The sequence below is a fragment of the Ctenopharyngodon idella genome, chromosome 6 (genome assembly GCF_019924925.1).
Source record: "Ctenopharyngodon idella isolate HZGC_01 chromosome 6, HZGC01, whole genome shotgun sequence".
Lineage (NCBI taxonomy): Eukaryota > Metazoa > Chordata > Actinopteri > Cypriniformes > Xenocyprididae > Ctenopharyngodon > Ctenopharyngodon idella.
The window spans coordinates 2,305,235-2,327,091 of NC_067225.1; the positions used below are offsets into that span (position 1 = coordinate 2,305,235).

General features: G+C 39.6%; 2 protein-coding genes across 3 annotated transcripts in view; both read right to left on the minus strand.

Annotated features, from left to right (window-relative positions):
• Positions 1–706: 706 nt before the first annotated feature.
• Positions 707–14,881, minus strand: ldlrb (low density lipoprotein receptor b). The gene is given in 19 exon segments (XM_051897086.1): positions 707–2,105; positions 4,148–4,311; positions 4,393–4,467; positions 4,547–4,675; positions 4,751–4,903; positions 6,178–6,319; positions 6,409–6,548; positions 6,630–6,675; positions 6,677–6,749; positions 6,835–7,053; positions 7,690–7,861; positions 7,949–8,077; positions 8,161–8,280; positions 10,057–10,179; positions 10,255–10,377; positions 10,458–10,835; positions 10,924–11,046; positions 12,898–13,020; positions 14,636–14,881. Coding segments are annotated over 19 exon segments (2,541 nt in total). The 5' UTR covers positions 14,709–14,881; the 3' UTR covers positions 707–2,069.
• Positions 14,882–17,054: 2,173 nt separating this feature from the next.
• Positions 17,055–21,857, minus strand: part of LOC127514823 (transcription activator BRG1) — a 31,389-nt gene continuing 26,586 nt past the window's right edge. For both annotated transcript variants that reach the window (XM_051898035.1, XM_051898034.1), the window contains exons 30-34: positions 21,444–21,549; positions 21,259–21,360; positions 20,453–20,579; positions 19,681–19,817; positions 17,055–19,590 (exon numbers count right to left, since the gene is read on the minus strand). In XM_051898035.1, coding sequence (XP_051753995.1) covers positions 19,552–19,590; positions 19,681–19,817; positions 20,453–20,579; positions 21,259–21,360; positions 21,444–21,549 — 511 coding nt within the window. In that variant the 3' untranslated portion in view covers positions 17,055–19,551. The remainder of the gene's footprint in view (positions 19,591–19,680; positions 19,818–20,452; positions 20,580–21,258; positions 21,361–21,443; positions 21,550–21,857) is intronic.

A 21,857-nucleotide genomic window follows, 5' to 3' on the forward strand; every position in this document is an offset into this window, starting at 1 on the left:
CAGGCTGTTAGTCTCATAGACATATAATAATGTCTATGGTTAGTCTGGCGCTGTCGTTCTCAGACTGTCATGACTTATGGTTCTGCAGTTCTATCTCCAGCAAAAGTGCGCGTCGAGGGGGCGCATATCGGCCGCAAAGGGGGCGCTCGCGAGCACCCTTCTGAAGTCTAAAATTGACAAATGGGACACCCTACGGACTTAACGCACACGCGCACGCGGCAGCCGAAAGTGCTTAGAAGTGTGCCGTTTGCGAAGTCCGCTGTTTTCCCGTGGAATTCGGCTACTTTTACACTGTTGCCGCGGGTTGAATCGACCCAAATAACATCATATTTAGCCTTTGGAATGCGAATTTTACCAAGGGAGTCCTGCCAAAAACGCAAATTTTACCCCCCGGAACGCGATTTTTATCGTGGGACCCCCCTGAACTTGGGCGGGTTTTGTTGTGAAAACCTGGCAACCCTGCGTGTAATGTAGACGGAAATTGTTTCTGAAACTCTGTGGAAACGCCAGTGTAGACGAGGATCGTTTGCGTTTTAAAACGAAAATGCACTAGTGTAAACGGGGCCTGAGAGAGCCTTGCCAGAACATTCTAACGTTCCCTGTTAGCTGTGTTTGTTTGTGTTGATGAAAGTGAATCTGTTAGCAGATTATCAGACCAACACTTGAATTAAAAAGTCAGCGGGAATAATAACAGAACAACAGCAGATTTCTTGTTTCAAAACATAAATTTATTAAACAATGTCAAAAAACAGTTCAGTTGTTTCTTTGGGTGTAATTTGTTTCTTTAAACCTGTAGAACATTCAGATCACTGGACCATGAGTCCTGAGATAAAGAATTAAAACTCAAACAGCTTCATAAAACCTTCAAAAGTAAAACATCACAAATGACCCATCAACAGTAACAGAATCAATTCAAGACCAGCTGATGACTGAAAACTTCACAAATCTTCTTCAAATATCCTTCATAAAACTATAAAAGTCCCTGAATATCGTCTAATGATGCACAGGTTTATTTCTTTTGTAGTGCAGGAAGATTTCTGGATGGCATTTCGATATCACATCAGATACACAATGTATTTAAGAGAGAACATCAATAAATTCAACACACAACAAAAAAAAAAAAAAAAATCACATTTACACAATAAATAAAAGAGTTTTCTTCGTACAAAGTCTGTGTGATAAAGGCGACTATTTACGTTTACTGCAGATGTCTGAGGAGCGTTTGTGATTCTTCATTCATCCGATAACAATGAAAATGCTCCAACCCTTCAGATAACATACTGCACATGCCTCAAAATAAACAAACTGTGTGCACATCAATAACAGAACATAAAAGCATGATTCTTCTAACGGACAGGTGAGGTCACCTGAATCACAGCGCAGACATGCGACCCTGAGGACCGATTCACTCTTACGTGTCGAAGGCATCGTGGAATATTCTGTGCGTTCAAACAATATGACACATCATCATGCTGTACATCAGGCACATTCGCTGGTTTTAAGGCTCAGAGTTCAATCTACAGAAGAGAACTTCACACGCATGAGCAAACCAACAGTAAGAAACTACTGCGAATCGCTCATTATTACTAAAGCAGCCCTGTGCATTTACAAAAACAAAGACAAAAAGATCGTTCAAGTGTGTCTGTGAAGGAGAAATAAATAAAACCTATGTGACAGTGAACATATATAGTGCAAGAAGAGAGACACCTGTCTGTCCTCCACATTAACATAATCAGGAATATTTACAAGGATCATTTTAAATATTAAAAGTGGTAATACCTTCAATAACTGGATCTTAAAAGCTCACACATCACAAATGGAAACAGCTGTGTGTTTATAGTGTGCAAAGCCACGGGATCCTACAGATGCCTGAAGAGATTCAGACCTTATGCTCTTCTGACGTGAAGCAGCTGCGTTCATTAGATACGAGTGTGTGTGTGTGTGTCTGTCTTCATTCCTTACATGATATTAAAAAACAAAAAGGATTGATCCTGGCTTCCTTTCGCACGTCAGGATGAGAGTGTCCTTCAGTTCAGAGCAGCATTTAAAGTGGAGTTTCAGGAGGAGCATCAGGCTGCGTCTTCATCCATGCTGATCATCTGACACTGAGACACAAACACACACACATTAAAACACAGTCTGTCACAGAATCCAACAAACAGACTCCTGTCTAAGGTCGTTTAAAGCTGAATCTTGTGACATTATCGCCATTTAACTCTCTGCTTGTGATCCAGTGATTTTGACCTGGAGAGGGTTGTACTTTTTGGATGGAAGAAAAAAGGATGGAGGAAAAAAGAGCCACAGTTTCTTTCCAGATTGAGGCAAATGTCACAGAAAGTGATGATTTTGTTCTCTTGAACACATGGGATGGAAATGTTTTATGTGATATTCCAAATGTTTGTGTTTTTTCCCCACCTTGTTGAACTTGTGATGTTTCCAGTCAAAAATGACCACCTTTAAAATTGCTTATAAATCCCTCATTATGCTATATCATCACTGAATATTGCATTCAATCTTTTTGTCAACTTGGATTCTTTCAATTACCACAGGTTTTGTATTTCTGTTTGGAACTGATTGATCATAGGCCTTATTAGCTGTTTCCATTTACATATTTTAATGCAAATTTTGGGGTACTGCATAAAAAAAAAATTATGGATTGAAACGCCAAGATATGCATAAATTATAAAAATGTGCTCAATTGAGGCAGATAATTTATTTATCAGATAAGAAGACATTTACTGAATAAATCCCTTGATGCGCAACAAATAAACTCATGTGACTTTGGCTCAGCAGAGGCTGTGATTGGATAACTGGACTAACCAGTGGACCAATCACATCGCAGCATCTCAAATGTTGGTTTGGTGGTTCTGAAACGCCGGAGTCAAATGATTTGGTTTAATTCCATCCAGAAGCGTCTCACACGATTGTGTTCCCAAACACCATTACCCGAAAGCAAGAGAACATGACAGCATTTATTGTGTTTCGTCTGCCACTCTGAGATGCAACTCATTTATGATGGAGGAAAAAAGAGCAACAGTTTCTTCCCAGACTGCAGAAAATTTTGAAGATTTTGTTCTCTTGAACACATGGGATTGAAATGTTTTATGCGATATTCCAATTTTGTTAAATTCATAACTTTGGATGGAAACAATAGCTAGTGATCTGAGCTCATGCACCTCAGTTTTTGAAATTGATTTTTGAAAAAAAAAAAAAAAAAAAAAAAAGGTTACAAGCTTATTTACCACAAAAAAGAAAAAAAAAAAAAAAAAAAAAACTGAGGTGCATGAGCTCAGATCGATGAAGACTATGATCAGTCAGTTTCAAAAAGAATTGCAAAACCTGTGCTAACTGAAAGGAAACAAGATTGAATCCAATATTTGGTGATAATATATAGGGATGGACGATATATAGGCCACCATATCGGCATTGGCCGATATATTAAAGCCGATAAATAATGGATTATTTCCTTCAGCTGAGACACTTCAGATGCCCACTATACACCTTGATGGTTTTGAATTACTTGAAATATGACTGAAATCACTTCAAAAAGGAAAATACGGTTTAGAGCAACATGTGCAGCGCAAGGCTGTCCTATAGACTACATAATATTATGATGAGAACATTATAATTGTGTGATGGCTTTTAATGGTGAGACTTGTTTTTGTAATCAGGCTCTCAAAAATTATATAAAAAAAAAGGATTTAAATTTATCGGCTTTCAAGTATAAAGAATTATCGGCATCGGTCAAAATGTTAATATTGGTGCATCTCTCATTATATTGCATAACAAGAGATTTATAAACAACTTAAAATGCCGGTCATTTTTGACCCGATCACAGCAAATCAGGTAAAGGTTTTTCAAACACTTTCCCTCAAAAGTCAATCAATCCATCAATCAAAAGTGTCTTAAATTACCCTTTCACTTTTCCTCTTTTATCTCTGTTCTACTCTAATCAATCTGTAACTTTGTATGGCGACTCTTTTCATGTTTCAGTCTCATCAGGATGAATCACGTGTGTTTGAATCACTTGTTATAGAGTAGTGTCTTTATTTCATGCAGATTTAAATAAAAATATCTCAATATGTGTTACAGGAATGAGAGTACGTAAAACATCTGATATCAAGCTCCAGTGTGTTTGGTGTCGTACCGATGGATGCGAGTATCCTTCCAGACTGGGGCTCCTGAAGATGTGGACCGTGTCATCTGTTGTCTTCTGATAGACTGGGTTGGAGAAGTGGATGGTGTTGGTGTTCTTCACCCGCCAGTGTCTCCAAATCAACATCCCGCCAAACGCCAGCAGACACACGGCAACTGTGAGACAGACAGACGGTTCATTCACACTGCCGATCGGTCAGTGAGTGACGTGTGTTTCATGACTGTGGATTTACTGACCTATTGGAAGGGTGACATACAGGACCGTGGGATGCTGGGACGGGCTGGAAACCGGCTCATGTTCTGCATCAATTCCTGCAAAGAGGCAGACAGATGGTGAGTGTGTGAACATGAGTGAATGAACAGATAGACAGACAGCAGGACAGGAACTGACCCCTGTTAGAGCCCGTCTGTGTGGCGTCTCCGCTCTGATCCTGAGACGGCAGAGCTGCTCTGGTTGCAGTGTGCGACGGGCCGGGTGCAGTTCTGCTGGTTGCCTGTGGTGGCACTGTGGCGTTCGGACCTACACAGAGAAACAGACATCAGTGAGCATCATAATGAAAGCGTCTGCTGTGAAACAGAGTGGGTCGGAACGCACCTGACACACATGTCCTCATGTCCGCGCCCAGGGTCATGTGATCAGGACATGCACACGTGTATTTGGGTGAGTGTGAGTTAATCAGCGGCGCCGGCAGACACAGAAACTCACAACCGCCGTTGACCAGAGCCGTTTCTTTGCACCAGTCCTTTCCTGCCAATGACATCACTTCCTCATGAGCAGGACAAACATGCAGATCATCGACTGTTATCAAGTGCATTTATTTATAATAACGTCATCAGGGCTTGACATTAACTTTTTTGCTCACCATCCACTGTGGCTAATGGATTTCCAAAGATACTAGTCACTCAGCATTTTCACTGGCCACAATTATGACATCGATACCATGGGGAAAAACTGCCATATAGATATTTTTATTATCTTATCTTATAATTTGGTAGCAGATATATTAGGCTGCTGTCACTTTAAGAGCTGACACGCGAATCCATTATACTGTTACACATGCGTTTTCTTTCTCAACTGTTTACATTCACTTAAAACATAACTGACTGTGTTTACGCCAAGACTGGCATTTTGACATTATTTTGTGTGTATTTGACTGTTTAAGTGCAATAAGCAGCGAAAAAGAACTCAGTTTAGTACTGAGAGGTGGCTTTATGTGTGCGCACTTTGAGTGTGAGAACAAAATCTGTGGGAATGAGTAAAATTAGTAAATAATAATACATTTTATTTAAAGGCACCTTTCATTGTTTACTCAAGGATACCGTACAGCTGAGTAATAGTCAAAAAAATCAAGACAGCAATACAACAAAACAACAGCTGTTTAACATTAGATAATTTAAAATTGATCAGAGAAAGCTAATTTAAATAGATACGTTTTGAGACGTGATTTAAAAGTAGTCAGACAATCACTTTCTCGTATAGATTGTGGAAGAGAATTCCAGAGACGAGAGCTATTGGATTTTGACAAATTGGATTTAGTGCTAACAAGAAGAACCTCTGTTTTATCAGTATTTAGCTTGAGAAAGTTGCACGAAAACCAGGATTTAATCTCTTACAGTAGATAGAATTTGGCTTACAGAACAAATAGAGCTGGGTGTTGTCTGCATAGCAATAAAAACTAAAGCTATATTTCCTAAAAATATAACCAAGAGGTAATAAATAAAATAAATAAAAGAGGGCCCAAAACAGAGCTTTGAGGAACACCTGTGGTAACTGAAGAAATCTGATGATCTGAAATTTTTAAGCTGGACAAATTACCTAAACCAGGTGAGAGGGACACCAGTGATAGCTATAGAGAATAATCTATCTAAAAGAACTTGATGGGAAATAGTATCAAAGGCCGCACTTAGATCAAGTAGGATAAACGTAGTTAAGAGTCCAGAATCAGCTGCCATCAGCAGATCAGGCAGGTGTTAATGTCAAGCCCTGAACGTCATCAAAAGACACATGATGTGTGTGTTCACCTGTAGGTTGTTTCAGACTGTGATATAGCACAATGTCTTCAGGAGACTGCAGATGTTCAGCCACAGCAGTGATGTCTTGGCCCGTCATGCGGTTTGCGCTCCAGATGCCGTTATTGGACACGTCGGTCCAGAAAACTTTCTCCTGTTGGATACACAGAGACACAGCGCTTGTGAGAACCTGACAAACCTATCAGCCCGTCAGCAGACGCGTCATTGGTCAGCACCACGCACCTCAAACACGGCCAGCGCCAGCGGATGCGGGAGCTTCATTTGGCCATAGATCAGCGTGTGCCGCCTGTCTCCATTCACGCCGATGCTGGACAGCGTGTGCAGCTTTGAGTCAACCCAGTACAGACGGTGATTCAACACATCTGAACACAAAGCGGTCACATGTCAGCATACATCACACACGGCGCATGTGTTTACACTCATCGTCTGTAGGTCCAACTCACCAAGCGTGATGCCGTTTGGCCAGACAATGTTTTCCGTGACGAGAGCCTGTCCGATCGGCGCCGTTCAGTCCGCTTTTCTCAATCCGGGCTGACTCGCCCCAGTCTGTCCAGAACATGAAACTAAAGGAAACAAAACAACAAAGGATCAATAATCAGCACGAACACTTCTTCCTGTAAGCAAGCGGGTTTAGTCACAGACACTCACTTGTGCTGAGGATCGATGGCAATCGCGCGAGGATTCTGTAAGTTGTCGCTGATGAGCGTCTTGCGTTTGCTGCCATCTGCAGTCGCTACGGAGATGGTTTGCAGCTCGCCGTCCGTCCAGTAGATGTTACCGTGGATCCAGTCCACAGCCAGACCCTCGGGCCTGGAGATCTGTTTGTCAATCACAGTGCTGTGGTGGGCGGGGTCAGCAGCTGCTGCACTGCACAACACAAACACACGCTCGTGATTATGAGGAAAACTATAAACATATACACAGAGATACACAAAACGCAGATGACGGATTGAGCATTACTAGAGTAAAAAAAACAAAATTGTTGAGATAGAATAGACGTGAAACTAGCACATCATAGCTATGTTTCCATCCGCCTATTTTATGCAAATTATGGGATATCGCAAAAAAAGAAAAAATACTGGATGGAAAAGCATTAATTCTAAAAAGGCACATAAAAATCCTCACGTGCTCAGTTGAGGTGGATAATCTTTTTATCTGATAAGATGCGTATAAACTACGATGGAAACACATTTACTGAATAAATCCCTTGATGCATAAAATCACATAACTTTGCCTCAGCAGAGGCTGTGATTGGATAACTGGACTAAGCAGTAGACCAGTCGCATCGCAGCATCTCAAATGTTGGTTTGGTGGTTCTGAAACACCTGAGTCAAAGTCTGTCATCAGAATGATTTGATTGAATGGAAAAAATTAAATTTTATCAGCTCTTGCTTTTCCTGGGAATTGAAACCATTACCTTGGTGTTGCAAGTGCTACAGGAAGTTTAGAGTCATTAGACACCATAGACCAATCAGTCAAGTATTCCACGTCAGCGTCTCTCACCTGTAGATCTTTTTCTGGCTCGCATCAGACCAGAAGATTCTGTCGTTGGGAATGTCCACGTCTAACGCCACCACGTTATTCAGCTGGCGGATCAGTGACGTGTACTCTCTGCTGCCCAGCGCCATCTTCCTCACCTCGTGACGGGTGCTGAAGAAGAGGAACGCTCCAGATCCTGAGGGGACACAATTTCATGATGCTGATTTCCCCATACATTCACATAATTCTCTCTGATCATTAGAGTCATTCATCACACGTGTACCTGTAATCGCTTTGCATTCTTTGGTCATGTGATTCAGCTCAAATCCTTCATTACAATCACACTTGAAGCTGCCTGGCAGGTTTACACAGATCTGAGAGCAGGTGTCTGCGTCCGCACACTCGTCCACGTCTGCACACAAACACATGACGTCATGAGACCAAACACACCCTCACAGACCATCATGCACTGGGCTCATCTAGACAAGCGCTCACCTTCACAGTTTGTGTGGTTAATCAGGTGAAATCCTGCTGGACACAAACATTCGTATCCGATTTTCAGGTCTTTGCATGTGTGAGAACAGCCACCGTTGTTAACTAGGCACTCGTTAGTGTCTGCACAGAGGAAACACACACCGTCACATGATCATCTTTATGTCAATAGTGACATTATTTAAACAAACTGGCATTTAAAGGGTTAAAAAGGGTTAGTCAGTGAAAGTGGAAAAAATAATTGTGTGACAGTTTTTTGATGCTGACATTTTTAGGTATTTAAAGGGTTAAAATCCTGGTGTTGGTAAAAAAAAATAAAAATCTAAGCCAGTGAAAGTGGAAATAATTATTAATATAGAATAATTGTATGACAGTTTTTTTTTTACACTGACATTTTTAGGCATTTAAAGGGTTAAAGTTCTGATGTTGGTAAAAATTCTAAGTCAGTGAAAGTGGAAATAATTTATAGAATTAATATTAATAATATTAATTTATAATAATTGTATGAGGTTTTTTTTTTTTTCCATTGACATTTTTAGGAATTTAAAGGGTTAAAATTTTGATGTTGGTAAAAAAAATCTAAGTCAGTGGAAGTGGAAATAATTATTAATATAGAATAATTGTATGACAGTTTTTTGACACTGGCATTTTTAGGCATTTAAAGAGATAAAAGATTTTTACCAACATCAGAATTTTAACTGTTTAAATGTCTAAAAATGTCAGTGTCAAATAACTGTTATACAACTATTCTATATTAATAATTATTTCCACTTCCACTGACTTAGATTTTTTACCAACATCAAAATTTTAACCCTTTGAATTCCTAAAAATGTCAATGGCAAAAAAAAAAAAAAATCTGTCACATAATTATTACATATTAATACTTTTTTCCACTTTAACTGGCTTAGATTTTTTTATACTAACATCAGGATTTTAACCCTTTAAATGCCCCAAAATGTCTGTGTCAAAAAAAACCCTCATACAATTATTATAATTTTTTTTTTTTCCACTTTCACTGACCTAGTTTTGTTTTACCAACATCAGAGTTTTAACCTTTAAATGCCAAAAAATTACAGTGTCAAAAAACATTTTTTACCAACATCAGAATAAGTCAGTGAAAGTGGATATAATTATTAATATATAATAATTGTACGACAGATTTTGACTGGTATTTTTAGGCATTTACAGGGTTAAAACTCTGATGTTGGTAAAACAAAACTAGGTCAGTGAAAGTGGAAAAAAAAAAATTAATTTATAATAATTTTATGAGAGTATTTTGACAGACATTTTAGGCATTTAAAGGGTTAAAATCCTGATGTTGGTAAAAAAAAAAAAACGTAAGTCAGTGAAAGTGGAAAAAATATTAAATATATAATAATTGTGTGACAGTTTTTTGACAGACATTTTAGGCATTTAAAGGTGTTGGTAAAAAAAAAAAAAAAGGTCAGTGAAAATAGAAAAAAAATATGAATTTATAATAACTGTATCAATGAGAGTTTTTTGACAGACATTTTTAGACATTTAAAGAGTTAAAATCCTGATATTGGTAAAAAAATAAATAAATCAGTCAGTGAAAGTGGAAAATAGATTATATAAAAATTATATATGCACTGACATTTTTGTCCTCTAAGGACCTCTTTGTAACTTTTTTAAATTAACACACAAGGGTTAATAAAATATGTTTAAGAGATACTGGACTCTAGCGTGAGGATCACAGTGGTGGATCTTCATTTGATAAGAACTTGTGTGTGATTCTGGAATATCTTATTCGGAATTGTGTATGTATGATCTGATGATTGCTGAAAATAAACAACTTTTACCCACAGAAGGGTTAATTTCATACAGTTTGTTGTTCGTACACTGATCACAAATTACAGGAACACTGAGGGTGAAACTCACTGCAGTCTTTGAGAGGCTCATCTGACCAGTCGAGGCAGTCCCTCGTATCATCACACACGCGGTCTGCGCTGATGCACTCGCCACTGCTACATTTAAACCAGTTTGGCTCGTTGCAAGTTTTAACTACAGAGAGACAGACAGTTAAAGACAGCACGTTTAACACATTCACACGTGGTGGAATGCGTGTGCAACGCTCACCAGTTACGCAGTCCACCTCATCGCTGTGATCCCGGCAGTCAGGACTCCCATCACACTGACGCATTCCTGCGATGCAGCTGCCGTCTTTACAGAGGAACTCATCTGGACGGCAGGTGGGCGCAGCTGCAACAAACAGAATATAAGCGAATGATCTCTAGGACACGCACATGAACCTGAAAGACATTCAGCAACATTGAACTCACTGCAGTTGTCCTCGTCTGACCGGTCATTGCAGTCGAAATCTCCATCGCACCTCCAGTTGCTGTGGATGCACTCGCCGCTGCCGCACAGGACCTCGTGATTCCTGCAGACCGTCTGCTGTTTCTGACCCGTCCCGGAAGGGCAGTTCTGCGGCCACTCGTCAGAGCCGTCTGCGCAGTCGGCATCCCCGTCGCAGGCCCAGAGCCGCGGCACGCACACAGAGTTATTGCACTGGAAAGTGCCGGGGCTGCAGGTGGGGACAGGACAGGACGATTCATCGCTGCCGTCGTCGCAGTCGGAATCCTTGTCGCAGACGAACGACTGCGACACGCACTGACCGCTGCTGCAGCGGAACTCCTCCTTCGTGCAGTTCTTCAGGGCTAAAATAGAAATAAAACTGGCGTAAACACAACTGAACATGTGACTTGTCGTCTAGTAAATGTGAGCTTGAGTTTCAGTCGTATTTACCGCAGCCCTGCTCATCTGCGCCATTCTCGCAGTCAGACTTCCCATCGCAGTGCCAACTGGCGGACACGCACTCATTCAGACGCCCGCCGCAGCTGAACTGGCTTTTCAAACACGTCTTCTCTCCTGTGGTATAATGAGATTTCTGAACTTTAATGAGATGATCGTTACACGTACACTCAGTTAACTCAACTCATTATGCAAACACAACTTTAAAGTGCCCCTATTATGCTTTTATTCCCTTTCATGTAGTCGGTAATGCAGCTGTTTGTGAAAGTAAAAGGTCTGCCAAGTTCCAAAGGTCAAAGTGCAGATTTTAGTTATTAGCTGCGTCCGAAATCGCATACTGTTGAGTAGGTACTACATTTGAATTAAAATTTACTTCACGACCATTAAAAAAGTATGTTCTATATAATACGAATGCGTGTAGTATGAATGAATTCGGACGCACTGCACTAGACATGTTGTTACTACCACATGACCTACCAGTGTCCCTTCAACTCCATTCACAAATCCTCTCCCGTGGCCTCACGGGATAGTAAAGTGTCCATTGTATGCACACTTCAGAATCTCGCCGGAAGTAGTAAGTCGTCCAGGTACTTTTCACCTACTGTTTTTCGAATACTGTGAATTCGGACATACTACTTTGTTCACATACTGTTTTTCGCGTACTATATAGTAGAGAAGTATTCGATTTTGGATGCAGCTATTGACTCCTAAAAGAAAGAAGTGATTCTGAAACGAGTCATCAGTAATTCCAGCCTCACTTCCTGCTGAACCTACATAGGTTTGTAACTAATTTTCATTGGCTGAACAGCGTCTCCTTTGCCCCGCCCTTAAACACTGTACTGTTCGTGTCACTGTGTATCAAGAGCTGAAATTCAGATATGATAATGAGCGTTTGGTTTCCGACCAATCACAGCCGACTGACCAATCAGAGCAGAGCAGCTCTCAGAAAGACCTGGGCTGCGTTCAGCCCCGACAAAACGTTGCAAAACCTTTTTTTTAAACGGAAACAGTGGTGCGTTGAACACCCTGTTCTGATGACGCAAGAGTTGCAACTATGGCAGCTGAGAAGGCCATTCTTTGTGTTCTTTTTGAAGAATTTTCGGAGCCTGATGAAATCGGTATAAATACGTGTTTAATACTGCAAAATACGCTCAATGTTACAGTCACTGCCCTTGCCATCCAGAATAAAAGAGAACATCCCAATTGAGTGAAGGGATTTGTGGAAACTGTGGTTCCTAATTATTGTGGTCCAACATTTGCCTCGCATTTCAGGATGAAAAGACAAACATTTCAGATGAAGGATAATCCACTTCTTACCTCTGAGACTGTGTTATGATCTATGACCTTATTTTTATTGTGAGTATTAGGCTTATCATTATTGCTGATCACCGTTGTTGTACTATGATATTGTAATATTTACCATTATGTAATCAGAGGAGAATAGAAAAGTTTATGAAAGTGTCACTCCAAAATACAATAGCAAAATATATAAATATGTATAGTACTTTAATGTTACATTCATACCCATTGTGCGAGCTGTCTCTTTAATATCGCGTGGTTTATATACATGTTGTTGCTGATTAGGCTGACATTTTTGACACACCCACCAAACAAGAGAAAACGTATCTCAAACCCGTTGCACACCGTTTCCAGGAAAATGTCGTTCAACCCGGAAACCATAGCAAAACATTGCGCACCGGTTTGAGCTTGAACATGCCCAGGGTTTAGAGAGACTGAATCTTGGAATGAACCATTTCAGACACTGTGAAAAAATAGAGCTGATGCTGCAGTGGATATTATGAGAAAGTTAAAGTGTTTTGATGTAAACCTGATGTAGAAAACTCCAAAACAAAATTAAGAGCCTTTAAATAGCATAATAGTGGCACTTTTATTAAATAAAAATTAAATAAAATCCCTGTTAAGAGCTGTAATGGTTTTGACAGTGATGGAGGAGTGTGTTTGACTCACGGCAGGACTCGGGCAGCTCATCACTTCCATCTCCACAGTCGTCTGCATTGTCACAAACCCAACGGCTGGTGATGCATTTCCCGTTTCCACACCTGAACTGGTCCTGACTGCAGACCGCTGCACCTGACACACACACACACACACACACTCGTCTCAATTCCAGCGTCACATGAATGCATCTGATGATGTTTGACATATTGTTTGTTATGAGTTGTATTCTAGCTGTGTGTCCTTATACAACAGAAAGAGAAGAAAGAGAGCTGATCGTTGCACAAAGCATTTGTTGATCATAAATATTCAGTGTGTGACTGATGACAGGCGTGTAGTGTCTCTTTAAGACAATGGACAGAGGCGGAGTCAATAATCACACCACCAGTTGCTCACTGGTCTCTATGGAAACATTTGCATAATCAAGATATAGTAGAGATGAAGGGGGCGGATGTTTGAAGGAGAAACTGAATGATTATTCTCAGCTGCAGTGTTTATGTATTACAATAGCAGTAAAAATTATTTTTGTCCTTTATATAAACCAAATTAACCAACTCGAATAACTAAAGTAACTAGTAACTGGTTTTCCTCAAAATTCCACAAATACACACAGTGCGACACGAACCGACCGTGTGTGTGTGTGTGTGAAAGAGAGATACAGATCACACTTTCCTTCCCTCTCTTCTATTCCAGTAAATGAGCAAACGTGTCTCAGTCACACGCCCTCTGTGTTTCCCAATGTTTTGCAGCAGTGAGTGAAACTCCAAACACACTCACTGAATGAGAAGCAGATGCAAAACATCAGAGCCGAGGATCAGAATCACTCAACACCTTTGAATCTCAAACACATGAAAATAAATCTGCTCCTGAATCTCAGTGTTTGTGTCTCATTGCATAAACAATGACTGATGTGATTTGATTAGGTGTGTGTCGGCCAAGAAGAACTGTGAAGAACTGGATAAACCACTTCCTGTGAAACTTCTCCTGAGACAAGCGTTTCCACAACAGAACATGACTGATCTACAGCAGGGGGTTTCAATCTTTTAGATGCCATGGACACCTAAATATGACCATACTGGTGTGAGGGACACCCATCCTAAACTATCTTTTATAAACACTCAAATTATATACTGAAAATTATTATAACTTTTTTTTTTTTTTAGACTTTTCCATGGACCTCCCTTGTGGCCCCTGACACATCAAACTAACCTGCAGATGCACGCTTATACAAACTTGATGAAACATTAAAGTGATGCAGGTCATAAACACACTTTATGGCATGTGATCAGCGAAGCTTGCTGATGAACTGCATCAGGACAATCTCTGATCAATGATGAGTGTCATTTCGTCGAAACCGACCAATCATAAGCAGAATTTAAAGTACCTAATTAGCGTGTCCAACCAATTAGCCACAACAGCACGCATGTGCCTCATCCGCAGCCAATCAGAAAACGCGTTTATTCCACTGCCGCTTGTTCGGAATGACAGTAACGTCTGACGCGGTTAAAGGAGAAAAAAAACACCGACACCGGATATAAGAAGCATTTTTATACACTTGTTTTAAAAAAACCCCAAACAGTTTAGTCACAGAATAAACCAAAAACAGAGTTTGAACATAACATCAGAAAATCCCAAGAAAGAAGAAATTAAAAAAAAAATGGCTGAAACGGGAAACGGTCCTCAGATGGGCTCATGACATAGCAACAGTCACTCTTACAGAAGCAGATCTTCATCATAAACTGACACTTACGGGTTCCGTAGACACAGTGAAGCAGAAAAACGGAGCAGATGAAACCGAGCCGAGCGCTGATCCGAATCTCCATCACCTGAATCGTTAAAGGCGGGTAACAGAGCTCCGTGAATAACTTTTGAGGCTCGTCTGGACCGGTACCGCACTCCCGTGAACAGTGACAGGGCAATTCTGCCCTCACAAGGAAAATCCAACCATTTCAACGAAGCACGCGGGGGGCGTGGCTCTAGCAGTGGTGTGATATTCGAAATGAGGAACGTCAGCGCGGTGGGCGGGGCCTCGCGCAACACACATTGTTGTTGATTGACTCTTATCGTTATGCTAGTTTACACATGGGGCGCTTCCACATTGAGATAAGAGAATGTATGAGACAGAAGTATCTATCTTTAACTGTGAGAAGCGGGTGCTGTGTGTTAGATGTGCAGTACACGTGTTGAAAATACACAAAAATCAGGGTTCTTAATGGAATAGTTCACCCAAAAGAGAAAATTCTGTCATCATTTACTCACCCTCAAGTTGTGGGGGCACCATTGACTTCCATAGTATGGTTCCCCACAACTGCTTTTGTTACAAACATTCTTCAAAATATCTTCCTTTGTGTTCAGCAGAACAAAAAAATATATACAGGTTTGTAAAAACTTGAAGGTGAGTAATTTATGACAGTATTTTAATTTTTGGGCGAACTATTCCTTTAAATCTAACATGAACAGTTGGCTAATATAATTTACAACAGTACAGTATAAACACATGCATCCAGGGCAGTGAGTGTCACTTGAAACCCATTAATCGGACCCTCAGGGGCCAAAACTCCCCACGGGGCCCTTACTGTGAAACCACTTCACAAAGCCTCAGCACGTCTGGCTCTAAAACCTATGAAATAAAGATTCATTGTACTTTATATTTCCCAAAAATTAATTTGCTTCAAGCTGAATCATATTGCACTGCAAATACAGAATCTCAGATCTTCCCTTCGGTGTATATAAAATCACAAATACAACAAAATCCTAGAATATTAAGGTGAAAAAGTCTCGCTGTCCAGGAAGGAACACGATTTGCATTGTATTTGTAGATGCAGGGAAATTATGTTTCCAAGCCTCTGTAACAGATTAAGTTACTCTCTGAATATCAGGTAGACGTCAGAAGCTCAGACTGAATGTCACCTGTGGTTATTTTACTTAAAGCCCAGAAAACCAAACTTGAAAGGTAAATATATGCATTGTATAATTAATTCAATCTTAGTGCTGTCATCCAAAATGATGAAGAATGAGATTTGTGAAGCAGAGAGGGAATGTCTCATGACAGACAGGTGTATGAGAGAGACTATGAGAGGAATGTTGAAATATTAGTTGGATGACATCAGGAATGAGCTAAAACCTCGCCTCGGAAGAGCGACACTCACAAAGAGCGTTTGTGAATCGACCTCTGACTCGCCTGACGACTCTGTTAATGATTACAGCAGAAACGAGTGAACTTCTCCCTAGTTCAGCAGGAACTCTTGAGGTGTTGTTTCAGCTTGACCTTTATGACATCCTACTTTTACACAAATGAGATTCATGAAGAATGTGCTCTCCTTCATCATCACCTTCATCTCTACAGAACATTAGTGACACAAGAAGACAAAAAACTGCAACAGATTTCTGTGGGTTCTTCAAGTTTTACTCTTTAGTGTTTTTGTGAGAGCAACATGATCACCACTGTTTGTTTTAGATGTAAACAGTCAGAATCCAAAACATTCTTACTGTTCATCGAAATCTGCAGTGAACAGTTAAAACTACATCCACAACTGAAGCTGTTCATGAACATTAATGCCACCTAGTGGTTATTTTGACTTATTACACACAAAATCACCATTTGCCTGTCAGATGCACTCAAAAGTATGCGTCCCCTCCTTCTGAGGAGTGTTTGTTTCAGTCATTCCTGTGAGGACAAAATTTAATTCTAAACATACAATGCCATTCTAGAGGATTCTGTGCTTCAGAGTTTAATATAGTAGTTTGTGGAGAGTCTGTTCTCTGTTCCAGCATCACAATATAGAGCAGGGTTTTCAATCTTTAAATTTAAAAGGCATCTATCTTTTATAAAACACCCAATTTATACATTAAAAAATATTATAAATCTAAAAATAGTTACATTATATTTTTTCTACTCACTATAGCAAAGTACTGTTAAATATATTTTTTATTTTTAGTTTAATTTTTGTTAATATTAATCATTTTCTATTTTAATGTAATTTAATAGATTAATAATTAATTTATAATTAATTTATCCCTTTTTATTAATTTATTTTAAACTAATCTAATATATATTACTTTGTTTAAACTTTCCCCCTGGGATAGAGAAAACCACCTGAGATTCCAGAGACCACATCAACCAAAGTCAGCATCTTCAATGGAAAACAAAACTACAGGACAAACAGGCATAAGGATTTAATATTTATTGGGTATCATCTAGTGAATGAAAATCTACACGCACAAACATACATTCACTACAGTAAGTGCACATGCCATTAAAGAGCTGCTAGAAACATCAGGAATAATATGATTCATCTACAGTCACAGAGCAAATCAGCCAACAAAACACCAGATACAGAGTTAAAAATCAGTGAGCAGCAACAGACAGTCTTTAACATGAATAAACAGAAACGCTCAGACTCTTCAAACGGCACGTAATCCACGGAAACGTCTGACTGAATGGCCGTTCACATGGAGAGCGATTCGACTCAATCGGACATCATCATTCAATGACAGCTGACGATTTCCAGCGATGGCAGAGTTCAGCACATTTCACCGTTACATAAATGAGCAGCGATTCAGTGACAACCGATGAAAGTGCAGACAAACTCCGCTTCTTCATTCAGGATCCCACGGGGACATTCTAATAAAAGGGGCCGTTCACACAAGTCAGTGGGAATGGGAAAAAATGCAAGGTATAGTGACGCAGTTTGTTTTAAACGTTCACACAGAATGTGTTTTTCCATTCCACTGCACTACTTTTCCAATGTTTTTCAATGTAAACACGTGCCAGACTGATGTCTTTAACATTGTGCTTGCGTCTCCTGCCTTTTGCAGCATCTTGTGCATGAAGCGGCGCTCAAGTTAAAAGAAGTTCAAGGGCCAGGTCACAGAGAACACATTTTTCCATTCCATTGCACTACTTTTCCATTATTTTTCAATGTAAACTCGCATCTTTAGCAGCATCTCGTGCATATGACGTAGCATTCTAAAAACGTAACACTCAAGCTAAAAGTGGTTTAACTTGCGACCTTTTTCACTTGACTGACCTTTAACAGAAAAAAACATATTCATTTAAAAAAAAAAATGGGTCTCAAAACCTTGCGCTTTTTTCGTTCCACTGACCTGTGTCTCGCGTTTTTAACACGTGTTGGGTGAACCGGCCCTATGTGAGCGCTACGATCTAGTCCATGTTTACATAGAAAAAAAACAACGGAAAAGCAGCAGAGTGGAATAGAACACTTAACATGAAAAACGCTTAATGTGGCTTAATGGAATAATACAGTGATATAAAAAGACTAAACCGAGGGGCCATTTACATGACAGTTTTCAACTAAAAACTGAAAACTTTTTATGCATTTTGGCCATTCATTTACACGTCAACCGCATTTTGGAGGCCTGAAAACTCAAACTTTTGAAAACGGGTTTCTAAAGTACAAGTTTTTGAAAATGATACCGTTATCATCTCCGTGTAAACATGTAATGCACATGCTTATTACGTGTTCAGTCAATAGGCGCATAGTGTTTCTTTACAAAGTGAGGTTTACCTTTATTTTGATGGTCCCATTAACACATAACTCATATATATACAAACAGATGAGCACAGAATATGAACGCAATGCGTTAAATTGCCCACGAAGCATGGCTTAATGCCTCAAGACAGTTATATTAAAATACCAAATTCAGTATATAGCTTATTAATAAAACATACTTTGTACAGGCAATCACGTGAGTCCAGAATATGAACGCAACAAGCAAAGTTTCACATTTTCCTCCCATAGAAAACCATTATAAAGAAAACGCTTAATGTGCAATTTAGCGCATTGTGTTCATATTCTGTTCCCATCAGTGTGTCTGTATATAGTAGGCTATTCATCATCAATAAGGTGTATAGTGAGTTTGGTCTTTTAATGTCACTGTCTTAGTACATTAAGCCAAGAGTTTTCTTCATAATTGTTTTCTATGGGAAAATACTTCACGTGAAACGCGTTTTTAGAATGCCGTGTCATGCGCGAGACGCTGCAAAAGAAGCGAGACATGAGTGCAGGGGTCAAACACGTTTACATAGAAAAACAATGGAAAAGCAGCAAAATGGAATGCGAAAACACGTTCTGTGCGAACAGCCCCTTAAACCGCTTCTTGTTCATGTTTACATGAGGTTTCAGAGTGTCTGCAAGAACCCTCAAGTGCCTGTAAACAGGGTCAGTGTGAACGGCCCTAAAACTCATCACATAACACACATAAACAGCTTTTACAGCAAAATAATGATCATATAATAACAGGCTGCTTCTATACTATTACATCTACTGTACATGCAAATAACACACTAGTGCAATTAATTGACAGGTTACTGGTTCATACTAAATTATTTGACAGATGATCACAAATGTTGCTCTTCTATAATGGCAATGTCTAATATTCAGTGTCACAGAAACATGACGATGTCTAAACAGCATCTCGCATAGGTCTGAAGTCTCAGCTTCACTGTGAGATTTTAAAAAGCAAACGCGTTGACAGCCACAACATCTCAATACAGGCACAGAGATTCTTTCTTTCTTCACGAACGCATAATGAATGTGTAAATGTACGATTATTCTGGGCGTAAAGCATTGTGAGGTGACGGGGATTGTTGGTGTTCATTTACTGTATGATGAGTTTATTTCTTTATTGGTTTGATGTGGATCTTCATCCCTGCTCCTCCTCGCTGGCGCTGTTGGATCGATCCTAAAAAAACACGAGAGAGTCACACACATGCCATCATTCATATAGTTTGATGAAACTAAATGTTTTGCGTGCTGTGTGTGTGCGCATCACCTCCTCCTGCTCCTCATCAGTGTCATCATCACTAACGACGGGTTTCGCACGGGTTCTCGCGGTTCTCCTGCGTCCTCTGCCGCGCTCTGCGCTTCTGTCCTTACGGCTCAGTTTAATCTTCACCTTCACAGACCGAGCTACAAACACACACACACACGTTAGAGAAACACACATGGTCAGTAGTGTCCCTCTCTACATGTGGCATCCAACTAGTTAGTTCACATATACATTTATGCTTTTTTGTTTCTGCTGATGATGAATTTCACATCACATGTACTGAACACAGAGAAACCAAAGTATACTTCACCGACCAACATCTAGTTGGTTTCAGTTACCCAGCTAACAAAAATTTGTTCTAAGAACATTCTGCTAATGTTCATATTAAGCTATGAGAATGTTATTTCTGAATGTTTAAAAAGTCTAGTTTTAAAAGGTTTTTTCTTGGTTATGTAAATGTTAATGGAAAATTCCATTTTATCATTCTGCAAACATTATTGGAACATTAGTTTTGAATGTTCTCTGAACATTTTGAAACAAGTAGTGACATTTAAAAAATGTTAGATGAACATCCAACTAAAATGTTTCAGAAAAAATGCTCCATGAATGATGTATTAATAATGTTTTTGTGCTAACGTTTTAAGGACATTATTAACAGAGAATATTTGTTAATCGAGAGAACCTTGCCAGAATGTTAGCCAAAGTTCTGAGAATTTTCCCTGTTAGCTGAGTAGTAAGATGGCACCTTAAATAAATAACTTTAAGTTTGACTGACTCTCTGAATCAGAGCCTTCATCCTCTTCATCTTCCTCACTCTCCTCTCCATCACTCTCTTCCTCTCTTTCAATCTTCTGGCGCAGGCTGGTGAACACCGACTGCAGCACGATAGAGTCCTCGTAGATCTGACACACACACACACACACACACACACGCACGCAAAAGTAAATACATTTGTAGATTTGTGCATGTATTTTCTATGGAAGTTTGTTTCTGCCAAGAAATACAAAAATTAAAAAGGTAATTGTGACTTTTTATCTCATAATTTTGCCCTTTTTCCTACAATTGCGAGGTATAAAGTCCGAATTGTGAGATGTAAACTCACAACTGTGAGAAAAATGTCAGAATAGTGAGATAAAAAGTTGCAATTTTTATTTTATTTTTTATTTTGTGGTGGAAACAAGCTTCTATAGTCTTCAGCGTGCTGAAGAAGCAGTGAGTTTAGCTGAAGAAGTGCTTTACAAATAAAGTAAATAACTAGGTAGGATATTTGAGCTTATTTTACAACAACAGCCTGTAGGTCTATAGGAACTGTGTGTGTACCTGGTATTCCCTACTTTATGGGGACAAAATGTCCCCACAAAGATAGTAATACCAGTAAATTAAGGAAACAGCTTAGAAAACATAATAAATTAAATGTTTTGAAAATCAAAAAAATGCAGAAAGTTTTCTGTGATGGGAAGGTTTAGGGGTAGGGTTAGTGTAGGGGGACAGAATACACAGTTTGTACAGTTTAAAAATCATTACGTCTATGGAAAGTCCCCATTAAACATGGAAACGTGTGTGTGTGTGTGTGTGTCTAACCAGTGAGCCCTCGAGGTTGAAGGTTTGAGCGTTTTGACACAGCAACATCACGTCTCTCTCCAGATCATTGAGGCTGCGGTACCGATGACTCCGGATGCGCTCCTGCACAGACACAAACATTTGTTTAACCAAATGACATGTGAATAAAACCTGAAATCACTGACTGTTGGCATGGACACACTGACCTTGATCTTCCTGAAGTCCACAGGTTTGCGGATCAGCTCATAGTACTCGGGCAGCTCCTTCCGTGATGGCAGCTGGATGAACACCTCACTCAACTGACGACCGTTACTGCAACATTCAGAACAGTTGGACATCAGTCATGGATGCTTAGTGAGGAATATTTCATACACTTGATGTCTTCGAAGACTTGTTCAGACTGTCAGTCCAAATCAGATTTTGTACACACCTCAGTCTGATCATATTTAGCAAGTGTGAACGGCCAAAAACTCCAATCAAGCTTCATTCATGTGTGGTTTAAAATCCTATTCAAATTTAATTTCTGGAAATCCGTTTCAGTCTGACCGCTCTGCATATATGTCACTTTCTCACGCCACATTAAGTGTAAACACTTCAGACATCATTGCCGAATCAAGGTT